Source organism: Oncorhynchus mykiss, chromosome 25 (assembly GCF_013265735.2).
Source record: "Oncorhynchus mykiss isolate Arlee chromosome 25, USDA_OmykA_1.1, whole genome shotgun sequence".
NCBI lineage: Eukaryota > Metazoa > Chordata > Actinopteri > Salmoniformes > Salmonidae > Oncorhynchus > Oncorhynchus mykiss.
Window position 1 is genome coordinate 7,007,388 of NC_048589.1, and position 27,656 is coordinate 7,035,043.

The 27,656-nt window shown below is 44.3% G+C and overlaps 1 protein-coding gene across 5 annotated transcripts in view; it reads right to left on the reverse strand.

The window, feature by feature from the left end:
* The window catches only part of LOC110505280 (protein quaking-A), an 85,854-nt gene extending 59,692 nt beyond the window's left edge, over window positions 1–26,162 (reverse strand). For all 5 annotated transcript variants that reach the window (XM_036963038.1, XM_036963037.1, XM_036963035.1 and 2 more), the window contains exons 1-2: window positions 25,716–26,162; window positions 3,152–3,294 (exon numbers count right to left, since the gene is read on the reverse strand). In XM_036963038.1, coding sequence (XP_036818933.1) covers window positions 3,152–3,294; window positions 25,716–25,860 — 288 coding nt within the window. In that variant the 5' untranslated portion in view covers window positions 25,861–26,162. The remainder of the gene's footprint in view (window positions 1–3,151; window positions 3,295–25,715) is intronic.
* Window positions 26,163–27,656: the final 1,494 nt, after the last annotated feature.

Sequence of the window (27,656 nt, forward strand, 5' to 3'; positions counted from 1 at the left end):
ATTACGTAAAATTCTGGCAAATTAGTTCGCAACGAGCCAGGCGGCCCAAACTGCTGCATATACCCTGACTCTGCGTGCAATGAACACAAGAGAAATGACAAATTCCCCTGGTTAATATTGCCTGCTAAACTGGATTAGTAGTTATAACTAGTGATTATGATTGATTTTTTTTTTTTAAGAAAAATTGCTAGCGAGCATTAAACTTCTACTGCATTCACATAACAGGCAGGCTACTCGTGGAGTGCAATGGTTAGAGCATTGGACTAGTTAACTGTGCGGTTGCAAAATTGGAACCCCTGAGCTGACAAGGTAAAAATCTGTCGTTCTGCCCCTGAACAAGGCAGTTAACCCACAGTTCCTAGGCAGTCATTGAAAATAAGAATTTGTTCTTAAACTGACTTGCCTAGTTAAATAAGGTTAAAAAAAAATGTTTTTAAAGTTCTTAAACGTTTTAAATAATCGGAAGCCACAAATACCGTTTTCCGATTGTTATGAAAACTTGAAATCTTGCCTAATTTTTTTTTTTTTTTTTTTGGCCATTCCGATTAAAATCGGCCGACCTCTCCTTGAGATGTTGCTTTAATATATCCACAATTTCCCTCCCTCATGGTGCCATCTATTTTATGTAGTGCACCAGACCCTCCTGCAGCAAAGCACCCCCACAACATGATGCTGCCACCCCTGTGCTTCACAGTTGGGATGGTGTTCGTCGACTTGCAAGCATCCCCCTTTTTCCTCCAAACATAACGATGGTCATTATGGCCAAACAGCTCTATTTTTGGTTCATCAGACCAGAGAACATTTCTCAAAAAACTACAATCTTTGTCCCCATATGCAGTTGCAAACTGTTGTCTGGCTTTATGGCAGTTTTGGAGCAGTGGCTTCTCCTTGCTGAGTAGCCTTTCAGGTTGTCATTACAGGACTCGTTTTACTGTGAATATAGATAATTTTGTACCTGTTTCCGACAGTATCTTCACAAGGTCCTTGCTGTTGTTCTGAGAATGATTTGCACTTTGACACCAAAGTACATTAATCTCCTGGAGACCGAACATGTCTCCTTCCTGAGCGGTATGACGACTGCGTGGTCCTATGGTGTTTATACTTGCGTACTATTGTGTGTACAGATGAACGTGGTACCTTCAGGCGTTTGGAAATTGCGCCCAAAACTGTCAAAATATTGTCTGAGTATAACAGAACTCATATTGCAGGCGAAACATGAGGAAAATCAAACCAGGAAGTGGCTTCTATTTTGAAAGCTCCATGTTCCATAGCCTGCCTTCGCTCCATTTAAAGGGATATCAACCAGATTCCTTTTCCTATCGCTTCCTCAAAGTCTTTAGACATAGTTTCAGGCTTTTATTTTGAAAAATGAGCGAGAAAGATAACATCGCGTCAGTGGATAGCTGGGTGTTCGCATGAGTTTTGCAGCCATTGACTCCCTCTCCTGAAAAAGAGACCGTGCCGGTTGATACATTATCGATGATATATTTTAAAAACCCGAGGATTAATTATAAAAAACATTTGACATGTTTCTGTGGACATTACGGGTACTATTTGTCTGCGTTGTCGTGACCGCTCGAGTCTGTGGATTTCTGAACATAACGCGCCAAACAAACGGCGGTATTTTGGATATAAAAATAATCTTTATGGAACATTTGTGTAACTGGGAGTCTTGTGAGAGAAAACATCCGAAAATCAAAAGGTCAGCGATTAATTTTACAGCATTTCTGATTTGTGACCAAGGTACTTTGATGCTAGGTGTTCATAATGTTTTGTCTAGTGATCGATAAACTTAAACGCTTGGATTGCTTTCGCTGTTAAGCATATTTTCAAGATCTGACACGACAGGTGGATTAACAAAATGTTAAGCTGTGTTTTGCTATATTGCACTTGTGATTTCATGAATATAAATATTTTTTGTAACATTATTTTAATGTGGTGCTATGCAATTCAGCAGTTGATGACAATTATCCCGCTAAAGGGATGGGTAGTGTCAAGAAGTTAAGACATTTGCGGACTGGTTGAAAAACAAGTTAATAATTCTGACTTCAACTGTATATCTGGACAATGGCAAGACAGTATGTCACAGCGCCAGTTTTTCCTAGAAGAAGCCATTCAATTTAGGAGGATCGACTGATGGCTTTGGGAATCGTATCTAGGGCTGTTGTGGGGCCTGGATTTTAGGCTGAGCCAGAGAGGTATGTAGGGACTGGTGGGACTAGCAGGAAGACTGGGTTGGAACAGTTTGGGGTGCGGGAAGAGCGGGTCCCTTTATCAGCTCTGTCAGGGGGAAAATGCATTTCACGCCTGGCTGGGCCTCCCCGCTGCCTGTCCCTCCCAATCCGTGCGACTGGGGGGGGGGGGGGAAGAGAAATGTTGAGGTGACACGGGCATCCTTTTGTGCCAACCAGTACGATTAGTACAGGCTGACCGGGGAAAGGTATGCACGCATACCCGCCCACATCTCATGACCCCACTTGTCAAACTCCTCACAGTCAGTGTACACACAAGCACACATCTGCGACATCTTCATCATGGCCCTCAACCCCCCCCCCCCCCCCCCCCCCCCCCCCCATGACGTCTGCAGCTAGAGTAACGGTGCCAGTCTGCTCCTATCCAGACCGGTCTTTGCAGTGCCCTCTATCCAGCTATAACCATCCTCTCCACCCCGTCCAGTCTCAATGCTGGACGCTGCCAAGGGGCTATTCAGGGCTCAGGTGGTAAGCCATCCATTTTCAACTTCCCGTGTATTTTTAGAAAGGTAGTCTACCATCACCACCCCCTCCTCCTGACCCACTCCTCTCCCTTCTTTCTCTGCCCATTTGGGTAACTAACTTTAAACAGCTGGGAGTGTGCTTTTCCTTTTGGAGGCAGCCTTTAAATGATACCGCAACATCAAACAGGCTACTAGTGGAGCGAAAATGTGGCATTCGAGTAGTTCAACGCTATGAGGCAAAGTAGCATTCAATGGTATTCTGTGTAACGAAGGATAGTAGGGAGTCATAGTTGGAAGAATAGGGACAGAAGACTCCTTTGTCCTTCAGTGTAGTCACCGATGGGGCTAAATCCAAAATTGCACGTGTACAAGTAGCCTGTGTGATCACGTAGTGTTTAAGTGTGCATGCAGATATATATTAGTGTCATCACTTACGTCAGGGTAGTCTTTTACAGGCACAAAGAGCTTCTCCTGCAGGTGAATGATCGGTCCCAGGGCCTCAGGTAAATCCAGAGGGTGTTTCTCTACCAGGCCATTCGCGGTGTCACTGTACATTTCTTTCCTCACTCTGTTGATCTCTGAAAGACAAAAGCAACATGCAGTTTGAGGATTGCACGCAGGACAAAACTAAAGCTATAGAAAATAGTCGTCAAGACAATAGTCAACGAGTCGGTCCAGAGCGGAGTGACATGGGAAAGTTACCATCAGAACTCGTTTTCATTTTCCACTGCACAACATTTGGAAATGTTTCACTACAGTGTACACTATTGAGTACGACCCATTGCTGTGTGTGTTCGATCAAACCATTGAGGACTTGTTAGATGAGGTCTATTGAGTTTTGGCGTGTGAGGGGTTAAAGCTAGCTCAGACAGCATGCTGGTGGTACATCTAGTGAAATATTGAGTTTGAGGGAGCAGCAGAGAACGGGGAATAGGAGAGAGCCAATCGGTCAAGGGGAGATGTGCCTTCAGTTTAGATCAGCCTGTCCAGTAAAACAAATGGACCAAAGGCAGGGACCAACCCACAGCGAGACAATTCCAGTCACACATACACTATTACTGCCTACATAGTGCAAATACAGCCTCAGAAATACTAGAATCCCATATACACCAAGTCACACACACAGCTAAGACATGCAGTCTGTCTCCCCAGGGGGGTGTTGAGACATGGGATTCATTTATGATGTTCAGTTGGGCCAGATAAGGAAGGACTGGGCTGCACGGTGTTCTGTAGCTTAACTACAGGGTGGACAACCATTGGTCACGCTGCATCCCACATCCCGGACCATGACAGTGTATTCCGCGACCACCAGTTGATGTTCACAAACCATCCCTCAACCAAAGTGCCTGTTACGTTCGAGCCTTGTCCTGACAAATTAGATAGGCCCATGTCCTCTTTCCGATTTAGGCACCCCCCCATTATGGACCACACAGCATTTCAGTAAATATTTAGCTTTCATGGAATGCCTAATTCAATTAAGGTAAAATCCTGAAGCGCACCTTTGTAGGAGGTTTATCCAAACTGTGGTTCGGAAAGAGTTTATTTTAGACTAATGGAGGTGGGGGGAGACATGACTCCAATGGGAGATCTCAACAACGACCGAGGCAGAGGAAACAGAGGCCATCTGAGGGAGAGTGGTAGAAAGAAACCTGACGTGGGCCTCAAAGGGCCACCCTTCAATTAAAACGTCTGCATCATAGACATCAATACCAGATCCCGAATGACAGGGGAGGGAAATCACCTCTACAGCCAAAGTAACCCTGAGTGCTAACACCAAATGCCACAGTCCCTCAAGTGCTGTAGCACCACCCAGAGCAGCAGGGCTTGTGAAGAGAGGGTGTTATAAAACACACGTATAGGACCTGAAAACCCCCAAAAAACAAGGTGGCTGTTGAAAGGGATTTCCTGACCATAGACAAAGGCACATCTGGCAAGTAGCTCAGGAGAATCTCAGATCTGTTTGATCCATACCTTCAAGGGTTACAGAGCAGACCACTGAGATGACATAAGTCCTCCCCATTAGGGTGACATCTATTCAGCTGTCGAGCTATGAATTAAGTGGGATGGGGAGTGCAGACAATACCGCTAAGTAGCTAGGTCCTTCCCTGGATAAAGGACTGAAAGCTTCTTAGGCCAGACCAAATCAATTAATAGTTAAACGTTGACGTTTTTGGGGGGCCAGGACTTAGTTGAACTATGCAATTCTCACAGATCTGTTTGAGTAGAAAAGGGTGTATGTGGTTTAGTGGAAAGTATTGGGCTCAAATAGATAGAAAACTGACCGAAACAGGGAGGGACAGGAATTTGTCCAATAAGAAAAGGTACATTTTTGTTTTCCGTTGTGAAACGTTTGGCTACGGTGTGACCTAATGAATTTGGCCCGGCTGGGACCATGGGGATGACTTAGTGGTGATGAAATGCTAAAAGGTAAGCTGTGGAGAGGCGGTTCATACTGCCTAGATAGGTTGTGTGTGTGTGTGTGTGTGTGGACTCAAGCCTCCCAGGGTGGGATTCGTAGGAGGGCCAGGCACTGGGGTTCATCAGGTTTGAAAGGCTTAGAAATGGGCAACACAGCCAACAACTTGTAACGTTCCTCCCTCTACACTGACAAGCACGGTCTCTTTACAAAAGGCTCCCCCCCGGCCTAATTTTATTTCCTGCTGCTAAAATGTCACATTAACATAGAGGCCGGGCAATCAGCTTGAGAAGCACAACACTTGACATCTAATTCCACCAGCATCGAAATCCTCGCACCAAGTCTTTTCCCAACCGCTGGGCTAACCTAAAAATGACCCTGCCTGGGCACTTGCGATGAAATAATTTGTGTTTGTCCACCCTGGCGACGTGTGGCTAGTCAAAAGAAGGTAGAGACTAAGGATCATTCAATCCAAAATGGAGAAAGAACAGCTGGATAACTTGGGCAGTAACAGAGAGTAGAACTGAAGGAGAACTGACAGCAATTCAGGTGATGCAACTTTATCCAGTGCTGTTTGAAGCACACACAGCCATCTGAAACTACTTTGATGTTAGCATAGAAGTTCTAGGAGACCATGGATGAATGAGAGGAAAAGGTATGGCGGTCCATGCATCACGTCTGTGTGCGTGTGTAAGGTTAAATGAGGTAGTAATAGATCCCCCTGGCCTCCCTTCACCCACCCCACTCAGCTTAGTTTGTGTTTCAAAGTGCCAGAGTCAGCATTCGGTCTGCTGCACACACCGAATCGCCAGGTCTGCCTATTGCATAACAGAGAATTGAACTCTGTTCTTGACTCCCGATATTTAAAAAAAAAAATAATAATTGTCAGGACAGTCAGTGTGAGACGGAGAGAGATCACCTGCACTGTGCTGAAAGGCAGAACACACACAGCATTTGACTTGACACTTCACCCCTTCCAAAACACCCTTGGCTCAGAACAGTCTCATCTCTTTCCTACCTTCTAGTTCCTGCACTTATCTTTTCTTATTTACAATGACTGCCTACCCCGGCCAATACTGGGCCAATTGTGCACCACCCTATGGGACTCCCAATCACAGCCGGATGTGATGCAGCTTGGATTCGAACCAGGGACTGCGGTGACGCACGCCTCTTGCACCGAGGTGGTGCCTTAGACCGCTGCGCCACTCCAGAGCCCAGTTGGTGTCAAGAAAATGTCAGTCCGAGTCTTAGCACAGGCAGCCCTCCATGAACTACAATACAAATAAAGTTGGATTTCTACTGTTATAGGGAAGGAAAACAGTTTGAGAACTCTGCCTAAATGCAGTGACAAAGCAGATCAACAGCATTAGGATAGCGCTATTTAGAATGAGAGCATACAGACAATTAGGCTTGGGCGGTACCCAGATTGTCACAACAACTTTGGGCTATTCTGCAATACCAGCACTGAACACAAGGGGGACTGTTTCAAAACCCCACTGATGCTCTGTAATCCGAAGGTTTGCAATGCTAACATGTACAACTACATTGAGAATGCTAACAAGCACATTGTGAACATCTTGTAGTTGGGCCTAAACTATAGAAGGGGGGGGGGGGGGGGGAAACTGCGAAGTTTGCTGCATGCAAAAAAACAAATAGTCAGCACGGCTCGAGCCAGGAGGGGATTACCAACCGAATGCATGATTTGGGAAGACACCAACTAGCTACTAAATTAGCAAACCAAATACCCAACGTCAGAGCATTTAGCACATTGTAGACAATTAACTTAGATTTCTTATAACTGGCAAATATTTAGTTGTGAATTTCATACTGTAATTATCACCTGGAACAAGTTGCACAACAGTGAGTGACTCAAGTAAACCACATGACTGGGATGACCATAAGCTACAAAATAATGTGACTGCTGAAATGAACGCAATGTTCTTTATCTAAGACAAATGAGTTGACTACAGGTATTTACTTAAGTAGCTACAAATATTTAAACTTAAAGAAATAGTTAACTTCTTGGATATAGGGGGCGCTATTTAAATTTTTGGATGGCAAACGTTCCCGTTTTAAACGAAAAGATGCTCGACTATGCATATAATTGACAGCTTTGGAAAGAAAACACTGACGTTTCCAAAACTGCAAAGATATTGTCTGCGAGTGCCACAGAACTGATGTTACAGGCGAAACCCAGATAAAAATCCAACCAGGAAGTGCCGCATTTTTTCAAACTGCCTCATGCCAATGACTCCTTATATGGCAGTGAAGGAGCTAGGAGTCAGCTTACGGTTTCCACGTTTTCCCCAAGGTGTCTACAGCATTGTGACGTCTTCTTAGGCATTTCCATTGGAGAATGGCTGTAAGAGACCATATAGGGCGAGTGGACGCATGGTGTCTCCCGGAGAAAACCTTGCGTAAAATACTGAGGTAGCCATTTTTCCAATCGTTTCTTATGAGAAACCAACTGCCTACACGGATATATTATCGAATACATATGTTAAAAACACCTTGAGGATGGATCCTAAACAACGTTTGCCGTGTTTGTCGATATTATGGAGAAAATTTAGAAAAAAGTTTGGCGTTATAGTTTAAGTATTTTCGGTCGATTTCTCAGCCAAGCAGGATGAACAAACGTGACGTTTTTCACCTACAAAAATATTATTTTTGGAAAAAAGGAACATTTGCTATCTAACTGGGAGTCTCCTGAGTGAAAGCATCTGAAGTTCTTCAAAGGTAAATTATTTAATTTGGTTGCTTTTCTTATTTTCTGTGAAAATGTTGCCTGCTGCCAGCACAGCCTATAGCATAGCATTATGCCATGCTAAACTTACACAAATGCTTGTCTAGCGTTGGCTGTAACATATTTTGAAAATCTGAGATGACAGTGTTAACAAAAGGCTAAGCTTGTGTTTTAATATATTTATTTCATTTGCGATTTTCATGAATAGGAAACGTTGCGTTATGGTAATGCGCTTGAGGCTATGATTACGCTCCCAGATACGGGATTACTTGTCGCTAGAGGTTAAGGATATTGAAAACCCATCCCAGGACCTTTTCCAAATACCCAGTATACCACTCAAGCATAACCGAGCTCATGCTTGACCGTCAATACTGTGAAATCAATAACTAGGCATATATATCCTAACCCTGTTTTCAAGCACATTCCCGCAGTAGGCCAACACAGAACTAGTGTTGGCAAAAAGGCAAAAGATTTCAGACCGTCTAGAAACAGGCCTAAATCAAGTCCTTGGTCTGGCTGCCTTCCTTCAAATCCCTCTTCTGTAACATTGAGGCATAGAAATAGCCTACATAACAGAGTAAGTACTGTATCCATCTCTATGAATGGATTCAGCTAGATCAGGTATTCCAAACTGGGGTACACCAAACAAATAATTCACATTTTTAAACAGTCCATTTATATTTTCCAACGGGGCTATACATTTGGGTGAGTCCCCCCGTCTGACAAGCCTCGTTTCACTGGCAAAAATACAATTAAACCATTAGTGGTCAGCGAAATAAATGTCAAGTACAGGTAGCCTAGTCAAATAATTAACATCCAATCCAAACATCCATCCAATCCAACATCCAATGTCAAGTACAGGTAGCCTAGTCAAATAATTAACATCCAATCACATTAACCGTTAATCTCTCATGGGAATTCCACTAACAGTCCGTATGTAGCTGCTGCTCATGTTGACATCTGTACTGATGGCACAAAAGCTATGACAGGGAGACATAGTGGAGTGGTAATGCGCATACAAACAGTTGCTCCCGACGCCACTTGGGTACACTGCAGCACCCACCAAGAGGCTCTTGCTGCCAAGGGAATGCTGACAGCTTGAAAGACGTTTTGGACACTACAGTGAAAATGGTTAATGTTGTCAACGCAATGTATTTTCTGCACTATGCAATGATATGGGCAGTAACCATGTAATGCTTTCACAACATACAGAAGTGCACTGTTAACAAGGGGCAAAGTATTTACACTTTTTTGAGAGCTTAGTTGTTTTTACTTACCATAATTTTTTACTTGTCTGACCTCTTGCATGAGGAGTTTTTCACGACTGGCCTATCTGGGTGATGTTTTTTCTCCCCTGAATGATCTGAATCTAGGATTACAGGGACTCTACAACTATATACAATGTGCAGGACAAAATTGAGGCTATGATTAAGAATGTGGAGCTCTTCTGTCTGTATTAACAAGGACAACAGGTCTTTCCGTCATTATATGATTTTGTGTGCAAATTAACTCAAGCTTACGGACAATGTCAAATGTGATTTAGCGAAGCACCGGAGTGAGTTGGGTGCGCCATTACACAGGTACTTTCCCGAAACAGATGACAAACTGGATTTGTTATCCCTTTCATGCCCTGCCTCCAGTCCACTTACCGATATCTGAACAAGAGAGCCTCATCGAAATTGCAACAAGCGGTTCTGTGAAAATTGAATTTAAAATCAGAAGCCACTGCCAGATTTCTGAGTATCCTGGCTTGGCAAATCGTGCTGTTAAGACACTGATGCCCTTTGCAACCACGTACCTATGTGAGTGGATTCTCTGCCCTCACTTGCATGAAAACTAAATACAGGCACAGACTGTGTGGAAAATAATTGAAGACGGAGACTCTCCAATAGAAAATTGCAGAGTTATGTGCATCCTTTCAAACACACCCTTCTCATTAACTTGAGGTGAATTATTCACAATTTTCAATTAACAAATATGTTTTTATGTAAGATGGCTAGATAAAGAGCTAAATTGATTTTCACTTGTCCTATAAGAGGACCAGGGCACTCCTCCAAAATCCCCATCCCAGTGACTCAGAGCTGATGCTTTTCTCCCTATGCCGTCTTTGGATCCTAGCAGGCCAATTCCTCACGTCAACCAGAGCTAAAAATCAGCAGTAAGAGATCAAATTCTCACCCACATGGCTGTACACCCCTGGGGTGTAGGTCCTGGAAAGGTAGGCTGTTACTAAAGGGATCTGATGGCATGAGAGCGTGCATTTCTGCACACAGAGCAGACCACGGTGACGTGTTCATCTACTCGGTGTAAACAATCAAGTCATAGTAGTCAAGTTCTAGGGTAGGCGAGACTCAGGCTTGAAGGAGGGGGGACGATTCAGGCATGGAAAGGAGAAGAGATGGAAGGAACATTTTATTTGGTAGAGATGCAAAGATGACATAGGGCTGCAGTCAAACATGATTTTACAGTCAACTGTGAAGAGTCATGGGTCTCCAATTGCCCTAGAAAGGAACCAGTGGAAACAGCAGAGGGGAATAATCTAATCAGGTTTAAGGGCAGAGAGCAGCAATCTAAACAAGATCCATGAGGTCTGGGACAACGGATCATTAGTAAGTCTAAAAATAAAGAGTTCCGTAGAGACATTAACTGCTTCGTCCTCGTCTTGCTGCAGCTCTCTGGAAGAGGCCGTCCTCTTGACAACCCTGAGCCCTTACGTCAGGGAATAAAAACTGTGTCCAGCACACCACATAACAGGAGAAAGGATAAGAAAGAACTGGGACAGGCAAAAGCCAAGCCAAATCCAGGTAGGGATTCAGTCCGCCATAATGCTGTTCTCCATCCCGTGACGTCAGATGAGGAAAGGGTAAGAAGGACGGCCGCTTAAAAATAAAAAATAAAAAAAATACACCCCCGCGGTGGAGAAGAGCATTTGCAAAGGTACACGTTTATCCACTTTGTAGCAGCGCACTTTAGCTATCACAAAGCTCATGAGCGAACATATATTTGGGCTTAATGCATTCCCTTCCAGTCCCAGGCGATTTTATCCAAAGCGACACTCCACTTCAACAGTTAACGCTTTGCGGCAGAAGGTATGAGAAAAGGGCTCTTAAAAAAGGTGACCAAAAATCTAATATGCGGGCGATTGAGCCATGAAAACATTCATTTCTGCTTTTAAGAGGACAAACAGCAGTCTCGTCAATTAAAACACTTGAGTTTCAGCGTTAGCTTCTCTATAATCTGAGTTAGCGGCCAAGACGTGCATTGACCAGTGAGATGGATGACTGTGGCAAATCCTAGGCAGGCCTCAATATTCTCAGGGGCCGATGTAATTGCTGGGCCAAAACAAAATGAAAGCACTAAACTGCCATTGAAAGGAATGACACTGCGGTTTCCCAGGCGAGCCAGTGAACGATTTATGTTTGCAGGACTCTGCTACGCAGTCGGAGTAAAAACCTCTGGCGCCAGTTCTTTGAGCGGATATGCTACTCAATAAACGACTAACAAGGCCTCTCAATCCTCCATCTCTCCACTGGGCCTGATGTGAGCCAAGATAGGAAATACAACAGCACAAATTTGGTTTGGTCGTTCGATGCTTCACAGTACTTCCCAAACACAGTTCGCTGCATAGATTGGGTAGGGACAAAGTGTAAGGCTGCATGGTGTAGAGAACACATTTCTGAAAAGCAGCACGTTCTGCTCGATAGCAGTCAATGAGCGGGCGCAGAGCTGCTTCTAAGGGCAGGAAAAGGATATCGAAATGACCGCTACATGCACTGTGCAGGTCCTTTGTGGATAATTTCCACAACAATAAAATATATATATTTTTAAAGGGGTGAATCGCCTCAGCGCAGAAACAGCACAAATAGACCCTTTACCAGTATCAAGCCAAACTTGACTATTTGAGCTGCTTATAGCTTTCTGGTTGAGGGGAATTATTTTAAAATCCCTTTTCCTCTGATCGCTACAAACTTCTTCCCTGCCTGCTAGTTGAAGCATTTCAGCAGTTAGCCAAGAATTGGATAGATTCAGTGTGTTGGTGTTCTGACGGAAGCCAACATTTGTCAGCGAAAGAGACAATAATAGCAGTGCTTCTGAGGTTGCCGGCGCTAGCAGCCGAAAATCTGACAAACGTGGCTTAATGTGCCTCTTGGCAACGGGTTGCGGCAGCATGATGACTCCAATAGGATGTGTCATAGCTGGTCAGCGTGTCAATTAGACAATGAAAACAGACATTCACACAGGAGGAACAGTCATGCATTTGGGTCCCACAGCTTTGGCGAATCTCTGGGTCCGTGTACTGTGCCACAGACCAAAGCAGGCTGCTGTAGTCATCATTTCCTATACTGTTGGCAAGAAAAGAACAGGCAGTGAAATGGAAATTCGGCATGGCTGTGGAAGTCTGACTGGACAGCCAGTGAGTAGAAGGTAGGCGTATAGGCCTGACTCAACTGACTAATGCAGAACTGAAGTGCTAATTTGGCAATATTGCTAGCCAACATCTCAGCCAACTCAAAAAAGCAAAAAAAGCAAAAAAGTGAAACCTGAACATTTGCGAGCATTCCCAAAGATCTGATCAGATCTGAAAACGAAGAGACCTCGGGATCTCTGCAGAGCTATTAAGACCTGCTACTAAAATTAGAACAGGGGATCACCACATGTGGAACTGCTTTATGGTCTGGGTGCGAACGGGGGTACGGTATCAGCTCAATGAGGCATGGGAGTGCTTGTTTGCTGCACAGGGAGAGGTCTGTTGTTGGAGGACAGCGCACTCACGAGGGCCTGGCCAATGCAGAGCCATAATGGCTTCCCTCTTAATGGCCGCCGCGGGGCTCTCAGTACTCTACACGTGGAGGTACATTAGGAAGACACCCCCAGGGTGCTCACTAGCCATGTTGCCCTTAGCACCACAAGCCGGCGACACAGGGTAACGGAAAATACACAAACTCACGCTGCTCTTAACACCATTGGATCCCTCCCATTGGCAGCCACATGCCAACATTCATGTAGCATAACAGTAATGTAAGGAGAAAAGGGTAGTGCTTGATGCCAATGGTCCACTCAGCAAATCCTGCAAATGATGCAATTCACCAAATAGTAATTCTAATGCACCCAAATGCAACCACCAGTTTAAAAAACCAAAATAAAGATAAACATTATTGCTGCTTTTCTACCATCACAAAAAGGGATGGGATATGTAGTGTTAAATTGGAAAGTGCTCTAAAATGTTTCCATCCATCTTTGGGGATACTTCTTGGAAAGAGGATTGGTGCCCTGGGGGGGGATAAAGAAACTCCCAAACTATGCCTAAATTTGTCTGCTGTGTGTTAAGAGGGAAACTCCACCCTTCAGCAGCATTACAAAAGAGCCAACAGACCACTCTGTAGAGACAAACTGGTAAGATTGTGTCTCTGCGGACTTAAAGTGGGGTATTAATCTCACACTTTTATTCTCCCTTTTCAAGGGAGCTCATTTAATAATAATAAATACACGTGCTGTGTGATCGACTCTCCAGACTCACCCCCTGTTTATGTTAACCCACTTCCTCATCGTGATGGCTGATCCAGCAGGAGAAGTAAGCACCACCCACCTTCAGTCTGGCCCTTAGGCCCTCACCCACACTGCTTTAGAGAATACAAGCCATCTGCTAAGCATTCTAGGATGCGAGTTAACAGGGGGGAATAACAGGAAAGGACTGGGATGTTGGGTTGATTGTGTGTCTGTTGAGGGGAACAGAGGCAGACAGAGGCCATGGCCACATGTTTCCACTGGAAGGCCTGTAACGATCGCCAGAGGAAGCATTTCCTTTCGGTGCTTGCCAGGGCAGAGTAGCAGGCTGAAAACAAACACACATAACAAGGAAGACAGCAGCCACACCACAATGACAGGAAGTGTCCAGCTGTCAGAAGAGGAAGGAATGTGTTAAAAGATAACTGCCCTGCTTCCTCCGAGCCTGAAGCGCCCTCATAACATCCTACGGGGTGGGGGGGGGGGGGGGGGGTTTATGCCATCCTGCCACTCAGATGGCTAATTATTCCTGTACCCCCCAAAAAATATTACACAAAACCTCCCCTTAACCCATCCTTCATATTACCCTAGAGTGAAGGATGCTTGCACCTTGCAGTCTTACAAACCTTCAAAGGCAGCACTATAGAAAAAAAAAATTAAGTCACTCAGAGGTCAGAGTAGGGCACCTATTGTCACTGTCTCGATGGGGCTTTCCCCACGCCATAGAGGCGGGCAAAAGCAATCTGTGCCTTTCCCAATGGATGTCGTTAGTCGAACGGTCATTAAGGTGGCCTTGTGACTTACTGTTATGGTGAAGGGGAGAGGAGCAGAGGGCGCTCTCCATCACATCCATTGGTGGGAAGGGTAAGAGACAATGACGCACAACAGCATTACTTTGGCTTCAATTAGCAGGGATAGAGGAGAGGTCATGCTATGACAGGAAGCGTTTACACCAGGGCCGGAGAGCAACAGACTAAATGCCGGTAGTGACATAATGGCCGCAATGTGATAAGTGATGATGCCTTGGGGCATGGAGCGGCTAGACAACAACTTCACATAGAATAACATGCTGCGTGCAAGGTGGTAACATCACTGTGCAGCTCTGGTTGAACCTGCCAAAACTTGTGGCTCAACAGTGGCTGTATATGAACAGGCTGTGATGATGGGGGAATGTGGGAAGGAAAACCAGTCTGATCTTTGCCTGGTCATCCCCTAGTAAGCATAACTACCAGTTCGTGTTGACGCTGAAACAAGGCGCTCATCAGGTTTTGGAAGGGGGGGGGGGGGGGGGGGGGTGCAGAAGTGGGTCAGGATATCATAGCATCAAGCAAACAATTTCCGCCCTGATTGGTCAGCAGTGAGTCAGGAAAGTCATCAGAGTCCCTGGGCATGCTTAAGGGTTTAGGCATTGATTGTTTTCAGAGTGCTGGCTGTCTGATGAGGATGGGAGGGATGAGAGCGGAGCAGGGCAGTCTGGTTAGTCTAGAGAAACCCAGAGCAGGGGAGGCTGGTTTGAAGAATGGCTGACCCAGGGCTAATGCAAATAGACAGGCCCCGTAACAGGCCTTTAATGTCAGCACTGGTCTTCAGATAAGAGGAAATGTACCCCTCAGGCAGAATTACTGCCATGCCATAGACAGGAGAAAACAGAGGGGGAGAGAGAGAGTACTAGGAGGAAATAGCAAGCAGCCATAGAATGTGCCAGACTTCGACAGAGCGGAGAAGGTAGGCTGGCAAGTTATTGTGTTACGGACTTCTCACCACACCGATGTAAAACGGCTTAGGACAGCGTCAAGGACATGGGAGTCATTCACAATTCCCATGGAAAACTAGACACGGGTCTGAGCATTCGTAAATGCTGATCACACTGCACGCGTTGTGCGCATTTATTTTGCAGCGCACACAAATGTTATCCAATCATTTCATCTAAACCTGTCGCGCACGTCAACGGGCGTTGGCCAGGCACTAACCTAAAAGTTGGTTCTATTTGACGCTCTCTGCAAGTCCCTCCTCCTCATTGGTTTTTAGGAGTAGATACCCGTGTGGGTGATTGAACCGAGGTCCACACTCCAGTCCAGTTAGTGACAGTAACGCACCTTAAAGTTAGTTGCCAACCGTCATATAAAGTCCACAGAAGGCGGCTGGAGGAGAGATTACTGGAAACTAACTAGGTTTCCTTTTAAAAATCAGTGGATTAATTGTCAGTAAAGAAAATTGTGCGACTCAATTCTAGAAAGATTTAGAAATTTAAAAACGTATGCATTTCTGGTAAAATAACTTAATGTCTATATCCCAGAACAAATTATATAACAGCAAGCTAGCTAACTAAATGTCTGTGAATGTTTGTTTTGACCCGTCCCCAAATTAATAGTTGGTTCAGAGTTCATTTTGACATTTCAACCTGCGTGTCATTATCACATCTGGTGTGGATGGACAAAAAACATGCACATGGCCAGTGTAGTCAGCATGTTAGTGTTTTGCACAATAAGAAATCAGTGTATGATACATTCATGTTATGCCTCTTGAGAAAAAAAAGTGCATAATTTACCAAATCACAAAACGATGCAATATTCATTCTAGCAGAGGCATGTGGTGAGGAGGAAAAAAGAACCAGAGCCTCTCATCGAGTGTGTCAGATGGTCAATACAAATAAGGAAAAGGGTTGAGGAAATGCTCACACCACCGACAGTTTGAGCCAGTGTCAAGCGCAATCCGTGAACTTCCGAGAGGAGAAAATTAAGGTGGAAGGGGAAAAAAATAACATTAAAAAAAAAGTCTACCAGGCGAGCTAGGGAAACGGGGAGCAGTCCATCGCTGCAGATTAGGGCCCCGAGACGATACCTCACCTGAATGTGACAGACCAGCCAGTGCCTCTGCATCGATTCAGGAGCCCAGAGGATACGGACTCTGGCCTGCTGCACACAGCAAGAGCATCGTATACAGATATCCCATTATACTAATCTTATCTAACACATTTTCTCCCCTCCTCCCTCGTAATCTTTATGAAGGGCCACTGCTTTTATCGGCCCCTACTTAGAGTGGACAACGGTTGTAGTGGGTACTAGCACGGTAGTACCATTGGTGATAGTGGGTTGTTGGCCCTACAACACAAGGGATCATTGTGTCGAACTGAGGGGGGAGGGAGGGCAACTGACCTTCCCCTCAGCCTGGGAGAAGACCTCATTCAGAAGCACATATGCATTCTCTTTATCGCCCACACCCTCTCGGCCTTGCTCCCCTTTCCATTCAGTGCACACAATCAATCAATTCTCTGTGCCTAGAAAACACACTAACCCTTTCATTAGGGCCACAATGATTTCCCATTATTTTCCCCCTGGGAATGTTGTTTATGCTTTCATTTTGTGTAATGGTGTTAAATAAGCTTTTGTTTCCCCAATTAAAACCAAAAAAAAAAAAAGCACAGAAACAGCCATTGTGTTTGCTTCTAATCTAGTCAAATCTCAAACTGATAAATCAGGCTAATCCTTTAGCAAAACAAACAGGCAGCAAAATATCAGAACAAATACTTCTAGAAAAAGAGCCATCATTCAACCTGCCCATATGCAATTCTATAATTTCATACAGGCGCTCACGGCCCTACTGTAGTTGTCAGTCGGCAACATTGAGAGCAGAGGAAGGCAAACTTGCAGAACACTGCTACCGTCAACCTCCTGGTGCTCTGCCGGTATCACCGGATGCTGTGATGCAACCACTAACCCAAGTTCAGGGAAGGAGACGGGACAAGGAGATGCACTGACTTGAGCAACTGCAGTGTGGAATTCAGCAACTATCACCACAAATTGCTTCAAGGTACCCTGACCGTTTGCATTTACCCTCAACCGCAAGTCTCGATTTACACAAACCTGTTCTTCGGGATAATTTAAAAAAAAACAACACCTTTGTCAGGTGAGCAGTCTACACTCACTGCCAGGGTGAAACTAGGCTAAGGCTTACAGATTGAGAGGACTAAGCCACATTCGTACTCAACCACCAAGGTAAAGTCAGTCTTTACAAGACAGGCACACCCTTCCACAGACAATAGAAAGGAGAATGTTAACAGGTTGCTGTATGGCGAGAGAAACAGATGAAGGAGCATTCTTTGCAGGGGGAAAACAGGCAGAGCCTTGGGATCTGAATGGCACTACCCTCTACATATTTGATGGTGTAGTGCTAATGATGGTCTCATATGCCCAGAGGGGAGGGTAATGCTCAGCTACAGAAGCGTTAGAGAAACAACAAGTTTGAGACAAGTAAATGATTCATTGTTGATTTAAAAAAAATTGCGGCTTGTGCCTTGCAAGGAGAAGTCGAAGGTTGCAAACTGCCTGAAAAATGGATCTGTTGTAGCATTTATGGAGGATATGAGCGGGAGCTAGAAAGCTTTCAGGGCTTTATTCCAGGACTAAATGTTCCAAAAATAAGTCCTGCATGATATGCACAAGGCAGATCAAAGGTTGTCTACAGTTAATGTACTGTAGATCAAATGGAGTTAAAATTCACTAACAGTAGGCATTTGGAAAAACTGAGTGATATCGGTTAAGCGCACTTCAAGCTACCCTAAATTCCTCAGCTAGCCGCTAATGCTTGCCATTCCTCTCAGAAGAGAGGGAAAGAATGCCAGCAGAGAGAACGAGAATCAGCTAATTTCTCCACCTACCTGCTCTGTGTGTCAAAAAACTAAAAGATGAAGGGGGGGGGGGGGAAACGCTGACAAATTACACAGCAACTCCCATGGAGCCGAATTGTTAGGCCCCATCTGCAGCAACAGCCAGCCCCGAGACTCAATTGACTCAGACTAGAGCAAAAACAAATGAGACAAAGAGAGAGTGTTGGAAGGAGTGGAATGGGAGCTATTCGAAGGAGTCGTGTGGACGAGGGAGGAGTGAATTGGAGATTTTTTTATGTTTATTTTTTAAAGCAGTCGCAGGTGGACTCTTACAACTCACAGGAGACAGAAGCACCTTGAGAAACAATACTGAACAAAAACGCAACATGTAAAGTGTTGGTTCCAAGTTCCATCAGTTGAAAAAGATATGCACAAAAAGCTTGTGAAATTTTATCACATGCCAATTAGTGAGCATTTCTCCTTTGCCAAGATAATCCATCCACCTGACAGGTTTGGCATATTGAGAAGCTGATTAAGGGTTAATCTACAATTTCCACAACCCCCCCGGATATCTAATTAACATAACTAGAGTTTTGCATGGGCTGCGTCTCAATCCACCACATCTGCAGATGTCAACCCCCGCATCTGCAGTGAAAGGTGGCAGAGCTAGAGCCGTATTTGTCAGACCATGAGACATCCCTAGAAAGATAAAGGCATTCACAAAAATGTCTAGTGTCTCAACGGTTTGGCCTACAAAGTATTGACCAGTCTACTGAAAGATGACTCATGAACAATGCCGTTCTCAATTCTGCTCTAGGGTTCTTCTGAAGGTTCCCAGTAACAATTTATTTCTATTCAAGTATGGAGATGCGTCCCTTTTAGACACTGAACTAGGCAAAAAAACACTGTTTACTGATCTCTCTTATATCTCTCAGATATAGGACACACACTAGAACAGATTTTGTTTTTGCCAGCTGGTTGTTCCATGTAGTGAATCTGTTATTCAATGCATCCATTGGTTAATAGCAGAAATGCCTCTATATTTTGATGCCTCCGGGGGTCTTGAAATTCAAAATAGCTAACTGATTCTTGGTCATACCATCTTAAAACAATTCCATGTCTTAGCTTAGAACCCCCCCTCCCTGGCTCTAGAGGGTTAAACAGCATGATCATAACAGGTACACCTTGTGCTAGGGACAAAAGGCCACTAAAATGTGTTGTCAAAACACAATGCCTCAGATGTCTCAAGTTGAGGGAGTGTGCAATTGGCAGAGCTGTTACTATAAGTCGCCTCCGTCGTTTTAGATAATTTGGCAGTTGCGTCCAACGGGCCTCAACCTCAGACCACAAGTGGCCTATGCCCTCCTATTGCTGCTCCCCTAACCAGTCCCCTAACCAGTCATGTGAAACCCATTACACAGGAAAAGGGACATAAAGGAGTAGGGCTTTGCCTTCAGCCATTTTATGAAGCGTCGAAACAGGCTGGTCGTCTTTCCCAGAGACTAAACCAAACTTAGGCGACCCCTTCTGCCTGAAATGGGTGTTAGTTCCTTTAGCTAGGCATGTTTCTCACATGCACAAACTGGGCAGAGGAAGGGATAGGGCAAAGTCTAGGGAGGATGAGTTTAAGCTAAAACATTCCAAAAATAAACAAAAGAACCAAGACAGCTGTTGTGGCACGGATGGGCCCAATCAAATCAGATAGAGCAAAAAAAATAAATTAATTACTCTACTTGTCAGTGTTCCAAACAGGACAGTATGTCTTTACCTAAACATGCACACGCCATCTGATTGAATTCATAGCTAGCAGTGCACTGGGTTAGTCAGTTGATGAAATAACAGAACAGGGTAACTGGAAAGACATTGACACTCACCTTAAGGGTGGCCAAAAATATACTAAAACGACACACCCCCAGTGCACTGCCTGCTATGAATTCTGATGGTGCATTAGGGTCCTATCAAATCAGTTTGATTTATTTTGCCCGATTCAGTTCTGTAACATTTTATCAGGTGTCCGTTCGAAAAAAATTCCAGGTTCTCACACTAAACTTAAAAAAAAAAAAAATGATCAACTCTATACAAAGTGAAGACCAGACATACGCGCACACAGAGGCATTCCTGTTCCGTTTCAGGAAAGATGAATAAACATCACCGATGCATTTTGTTAATGTCTTATGATTATGTTTGGCAAATTAAGTTCAAAACACTTAGTGGTTATCCAACTAAATTAAATGTAAAAATAGTTGCATTCTGCTTTACATGTCTGGAATCCGCCTGCACTTTCCACAACAGGGATTTTATTAGGGCCCTAGTGTATGCACGCCTTTGGAACAGTAAACTCGGCGCTATTCTGATCATTTGAAATATAGTTTCTTAAGACCATAGCCATGAATTTACATTCTAAAGAAAACATATGGTCCTCAAAAATCAAGTTAATGGGTTGAGTACGATCAAGTAGCGCAGTGCAATAGTAAAGTAGCCTATGCATTTAATGATAATTCAATGATTTGAGTGGTCCAATTTCCGGCACACACAACGAACTTGGCTACGTTACAGATTAAAACGTCTCTAAACTGTCATGTCCTGTTCACGCCATGCATAATTTGTTATCCAGTGTTCCAAATGCTGTGCCATTTCCCTTCTGACAGGAAGCACCGTGACCTTGCTTGTGGAACTTGGAGTTGCTCAAGTTCAGAGAACAGCTAAACTGAACTCAATTTTAAATTAGAAAGGGAAAATAAAATGTAAGATCCCATAAATGGCTGCTTGTAAGCAGCCAAAACGCAGAGTGGCTTGGGTGACAGAAAAAGCCAGACAACTGGGGCAGAGGCGGTTGTGATAAGACCGCCCCAGCACTCACGGGATTGTGGCCCGAGATAACAGGGCAGGCAGGGCCTGTTGGAGGATGACTTCATCAGCTGAAGCAGGGCTGGCCTGCACAGGGCCGTGAGCCAGGCTGAGCTCACAGACAACAGCATGCGGGCATCAGATAGTCCCGGGGGGGGGGGGGGGGGTGAGACACTATGGATCCTGGGACAGCCTTGCACTCACCCTGTCAGCCTCCTCTGGCTGCCCATTTTATTACCCACGGAGAGCACAAGGGAGCAATTGAGAAAATCAGGCCTGCAACTCAGCTTTACAACTGGTCACTCAGTGAATGGTCTTGTTAATTAAATTCTATCTTATAAGTGGTGCCTTGGGAGGGAATCAGAGGCAGGGGTGTGGAGGGGAGGGTGACAGAGACCCATAAAAGGTTTCAGCCTACACAACAACCATGCCCCGATCCCCCTCCCCAGTTGAGAGCTTTTGTCTCTGAAAGCCCCAGGCACCGTCTTACTTTGCGAGTGGCACTCAATCTTGTTTGGTGGCAAATTGATTGCGTGTCAAAGGTTAGTGCGGATCTAGCCCTGCCCCGTGCTTGCAAAGGGTCACCCTACGGCAGGAAATGAAGTGCCTCGGCAACGGGCAGGGACTGGGTATAGACCGACAGAACCGCATACTCTTCTGTAATCTTTATTAAGGGCCAACTCTAAACCCCAACTGTCCCAGGGGACTTCCAGTGCCTAAACAGATTCACTCCTCTAAAAAAAAACATGACAAATCACAAGGAAGCATCTGATTAAACACCAGCACCAAACCGTAAACACAAAACTATCCATTGTGCTTCGGTTAGCGGGGAATCAGTCTGCTCGAACGGCGTGACTTGAGCAACAAGGGTTAGATGGAGATTGTAGAGACGGCCTTTGAACAAAACAGATTCGGTTTGAGTAAAAAGTCATCGGGTTTGGCATCCAAAGAGATGACTAAACAGTCTATACTGATTTAGTGCTTACCCTTACCCGCTCTAAACCAATTGCCTGTACGTCAGCTGCCTTGGAAAATGTTATAGGATCTCCACGCCAACAGAAAACACTGCAATTTGTTTAAACAAGTTTGCTTGTTGGGGTGATGACAATAATGTAAAAATGATAATAAAAAAGACAAAAACATGGCAGGTGTCACCACAGAAAGATGACCCGCTTTCAAAAACGCCTGTCAAGTCAAGTGACCTTGACTGGCTCAATACACACCAGCAATATAAAGGACCTAGGCAACACACGCATCTTGCAGCCGAGCTAAACCAGGGAACCGGGAGTAGTTGTTACACAAGGGGGTCACAGGGGCTAATGCTCATGATGTTGGCTTTCCCTCGCCATGGAAACAGCTGCGCACACACACCAAGTTGAAGGCACCGGAATGTGTGTTGTATACGAGTGTGTCCGCAGCTGTCAGCAGAGCTCTGAAGGAGAGAACCTTAACTTCCTTCCCCTTCCAGTTGACTTTGCTTCAGCTGTTCAATTTAGACAGAGGGCATCTTGTCATGTGGTCACGGTGCATTTGTATGTGAGATGAGGCAGTGGAGTAGCGCCAGCACACCAGAATGACTTCAATACCAGGTTTCGTATCATGGTAAAACAAAGCATATTAGCAAGTCACAATGGCACTTAATACAGACAAACTCAGCTACTGTGCTATTCAATCATCAGACATATTTTAAGTTTAACATCACTACGTTCAAAAACTTACATCCATTATGCTGAGTCGAATTGATTCATGCATACATTGCTTTAACCAATCTAAAGCTACATTTATTAAATTCTATTGATAGACTGGGTAAATCAAGATGTAGCCGAGGCCCATTGCATTGTAATGTTCTAGCCCATTCTTCCTCAGCTCCCTTCTCATGTTTCACAAAAGTTAACATGCAGCCTAGACTCCCAGCGCAGGTTAATTGGAGCAGACATGGTGCACTTGCGCTATAAAGAGTACATCGGCTGCTCTAATACAGACTTGATCAGTGAGACAAATTTGACAAAAGTACCAAAATTCTACAACAGAACCATTTTACATGTTCTTGCATTCAAAAAGTACAGATGTTTGAGCATACCATGCAACACTACCTGTGAGTAAATTATTATTCTCAATATGAGAACTTTCCAGTGTACTTCTCCATAATAAGTCTTGACAAGGACAATGCTGCTGAAGGGTATTCAAGGGTATTTCCTTCAGCCAACTCCCGTTGTCATTCAGTCACTCATCAGCAGGTACCAGGGTCACCTTGACTAAATGAACTAGACAGGTGTGATTCCTATAGTGCCACTTCCTATGCAACCTAAATAGCATCCCAGGCTGTAAACTACTTCCTGGAAAAATCTGCTGACACCTCATTGGATTCAAATTATTCACACAATAACCCAAGGTTAAATAAACAAAATCACTGCAGTCTGCAAGCTGTCCTCTCAGACAGAAATCATAATGAACTGCAACGTTTATCCTCGCCACCTACTGAAACCGTGGTCTGCATTTGCATAACCTGAATGGCACGCAAATGTACCCCACACGACTAGCTTCCCACTGTGATTAATAGCAGCAGTCTACTTTATAAACATGCTATGGCATGGTAATGCTTTTCCCTACACTCAGGTGACGTTTGTACTCAATATTACAGCAGTGCACTATAAATGGGGATGGGCTCACGCCAGAAAGTGCAAGTCCAAAGAGTGAGCAAAGAGGGCTGCTCCTAGACAGCCTCCTGCTCTGGGGTGATTTTCCTCACACACACACACTCAACATTTGACAGAGGGGTAAAGTTTGGGTGGCTGCTGTGGTAAGCCCAGTAAACTGTAGAGCTGGAAAGAGACGAAGGCAGGCAACATGCAAATTGTGAAACCTCATGTGCAGCCAGGGAAGGGGGGGGGGGGGGCTCAGCCCCAGTCTCTTAAACCTCCCCCAATGCTTTTGAGTAACAAGCCCAGGGTGGTGCAGCCACATTGGGCTGCTAGGTAAGCGTTCACTGCGGCCAGGCTTCCAGAGCTGGTTGGGTAAACCGATTCAGCAAGAGAGAAACCCTAGTGCCTGGTCCCTTTTCCTCTTATCTGGAGGAGTTTGGGTACAATATAGTGGGGGTAGGGAGGCAGGATGAAATTCAGGAGGAAAAAAAAAGGCCCCACAGTTTCCTGTCTCCCTTGAAAAAACAGCAGGGAGGGAAGGAAAGGGTTGAGTGAGCAGGGGTTAAAGCAACAACAAAAATCCCACATATATACATACATATACACATATACATAATTTTGTTGTTGGTAGAACAGACAGCCTAATACATGCAAACATGTCTCATCTCCAACCACTCCCCCTGTGATTTTTTTCCCTCCAAAACAACCGCTCCAGAATTCAGTTTAGCAATGCTTAGTGGAAGATGTGAGTTTATCTAAACTGGCTTTATGGTAGACTGGAGAGGTAGAAGCCGGCTGGGGAGGTATTTCAGATGTCACATTGCAAACAACCTGTTTTACAGGTGACAACACTCCTTTGATTGAACTGGTTGGTAAAAATGTGCACCATGAGATAAACATGACACATTTTGGTTCTATATTTGGAATAAAACTCAAGTCTTCAAAAAAGTACTTTACCAGACTAGATTCAACTGAATACTTTTCGCATTACCAACGCACTATAGCGACACTAATCTTTATTTTCAGAAAAGTGACTAGAGTCAGCTGTCCATATCAGATAGATAAGGGCAGGACAGTGAGGGGGAAGTGGCGCTCTCTAGCGTCGCCTACTCAATTACATAAAACACACACGACTCCCGTTATGAATAGTACATTGGAGGGTTTCCCAAACTCGGTCTTGCACGTTTTTTTTTGCTACACAGCCGATTCAAATGAGATGGTTATATGAGTCAGCAAGTAGTTAGGGCAAAACTGCATGATTGGATATAACAGAAATAGGCCGCAATAGCAGCAGATAGTTATGTAAACTATGGATCTGAAGTGGCAGACTAGAAAACATCATGCGACAACGTGGCTGAGACGATGGCACTGACAAAGGCATGTAACAAAACACGACCATAGAATGAACAAACGACACAATTCCTACCTAGGCAGTCGATATTTTTTTGCGGTTAATAAAAACATTTTTTTTTTAGCGAAAAGACCACAGCTGCAAATCTAAAGAACCTAGAAATATTTTCACGGGAAAACAACCACTGCCGAGCCATTGTTTCGAAATCCGAACCGCAACAGTGGATGAACATTCCGATGTGGCGCAATTCCATCAGGCAGCTGATTAACAAGTAGCGTATGCGTATTTATCCCAACAAAAACTAGCTGTTATGGAGCGAATACAGGCAGATGCATTGTGTTTGATAGGCAACTTTCATCGTAAGGTTGTCCACGAAGGCTGGCACGTTTTATCCTGACTTTTTTTTTTACCAATCCATTTCACACGAGTTCGATGAAACGTGGAGACTGGCTCTCTAAAAACAAACTCTTATTCACCCGCAAATCAAACTTGACAGGATAGGCTACAATATAATAGAATATACACTGGTAAGAAAATGTCGAGCTAGTTGTGTCGGTCCTGGCTAGCTAGTTAGCGGGCTAAAAACTTTTACTTCGTCGTCACATGTATAGCCAAACGACATGTTTAGCTACAAATAAATTGAGGTTTGGTTGGAGAGAAAAACCCCGGTTGAATGGTGCACGAAACTAGTTTCACTTCCTCGAAGTTATCAATTTGTAAAGTTAAAAGAAGAAGTTGTGTGGCGCTCTGCGATACTGGAACTCGCTAGCCTGCCATGTTAGCCGGGCTATGTAGCTAGCGACCATGCCTGCGCTCTTTGTAGCAATGCCCACCGAGCTCGAGAAATACGCTTTCCCTCCCAACCTCCATTTCTCAAGGCGGCATTTACCTTCATCGAGAAGCCTCTCAAGGTGTGTAAAGATGCCGCACAGATTTGGCAAGCTGGTCATCAACTTCTTTTCGTTCAACAATTGCATCAAATAGTCGGGACTCGGCCTCGGCCTCTCCTTCACTTCGATCTCCCCGACCATCATATTTGCGTCGAGAGTGCGAGCGAGCCTCCAACAGAATCCTTTCTTATGAAAATAATGTTTAAAAAATAAAAAAATGCTCAAGAAAAAAAAAACTTGCAGATCAAATCCTTTGGTCCCCCCCAAGCTTCGATCGCTGTAGTTTAACGACCCTGTGTGCAATATCTGAATGAAGTTGTTGTTGTTCGAGGGGGGAAAAAAAGAATCACTATCTCCTCCCAAAGAGTTCGTTCGCGGTGTACTCTCCTCTACTCTGTGCGCCCAGGGACGTACCAATTTAACCACTGTCAGTGCGAGCGAGTATTAACCGAAAGCGTTCGTCCTCCTCTTCACCTATTGGCCAGAATCGCTTTCAAGGGACTGATGATATAACCAATAATGACAAGGTACTGCACCATGAAGGCGGTGACGTGCCAATAGGTATCACGAGCTACACAGAGATTAGAACCAATACAGTGCATGCAATACAGTGGACGTTTATTTACAGATTTCATACACAGGTTGTACCTTGTCGTTTCTCTCTAACGTTTCTCTGTAACTACCCATATGTGCTATTCAGATCCCTAAATAGGATATTTCGGTAGTTTACAGCTAAATCAAAAGCATAGTAATGCTTTTATTTTATTTTATATATTGCAAATTAAGCATTGTTACATCTCAACACTTAGATAATGATTCATGTTTTAATTTGATGGAGATAATTATATTCAATATTATGGTACACCCCCCTTGCATCTTCAACTGTGATATGATATAAATATAATAATCAATATTGGACATACAACCAACAGTTGTATTATTAGTTGTGTGACCAAAATAGACACGGGTCATAACATTTAAAATCGAAAACAGCTCCCTAAAATACCTCTCAAGGTCCGCTTTGGATGAATTAATCAATGTGACAATAATCAGTATATGCCTAGGCTATTATAACAGGCCTGCCCCTTCCTTGGACAGACCTTTCCATATCCATTGAAGCTGAACTCAATGCAGATGATCAATAGCCCACACAATGGAGCCACCTGGGTCGTTCCCTAATTGTCTATTTCAAAGAAACCCTGTCATGTTCTAATTTTGGCAGCTGTCGACTGAGCGGGGCCCACCTAAATCTGCGAATTTGACCTGGGCCCCTATTCAATTGGTTCACTGTAGTCTATCGGCCTTTGTAGAAGTAGTCCCTCTGCTTTGGCATATGAATAGTAACCAGCTGCACTGTGACCTGCTTTAGCCATCGTGTCAGCCCTCAGTGATACACTTCCTTCCAGGGCCACGTTCAGTTGTTAAACGTTGTCCAACGTTGCAGATAGAAATGCAGTGAATAGCACCGACATAATTCCTTGTTCTACATGTTGGAGAGCATTGTTTGTTCTACATTACATATTTCTATATGAATGTTCCAAAACATGTCCTGTAATTCTAAAACATTGTGTTGTTGTTATATCTGTCCCTCACACTAAGCTGCTACAATTAGCCATCTCAAGCTGTGGTACATCGAAGAAGACAACCAAGTAGAAATATCATTAACACTGACATACCAGATCTTAAGACATTTATCCACATGATTGTGTTGCCATCCGTCAGAGGGGAAAAAAAGCCTCCACCATGCAATTTACGCCTGGGGTAAGATATGTGTGCCCCCTCTCTTCCAATTACCAAAGAACTGCTGTGAATGTACGCAATACCGGTGGTGAAAACACATCACAAATATCTGGATTTTTATTTTTAAAGGATAGATTACTGGATCAGGTCCCTTTTACTTAAAGGAGAGATAACACACTGAGCAATACAGGGGGGAAAAC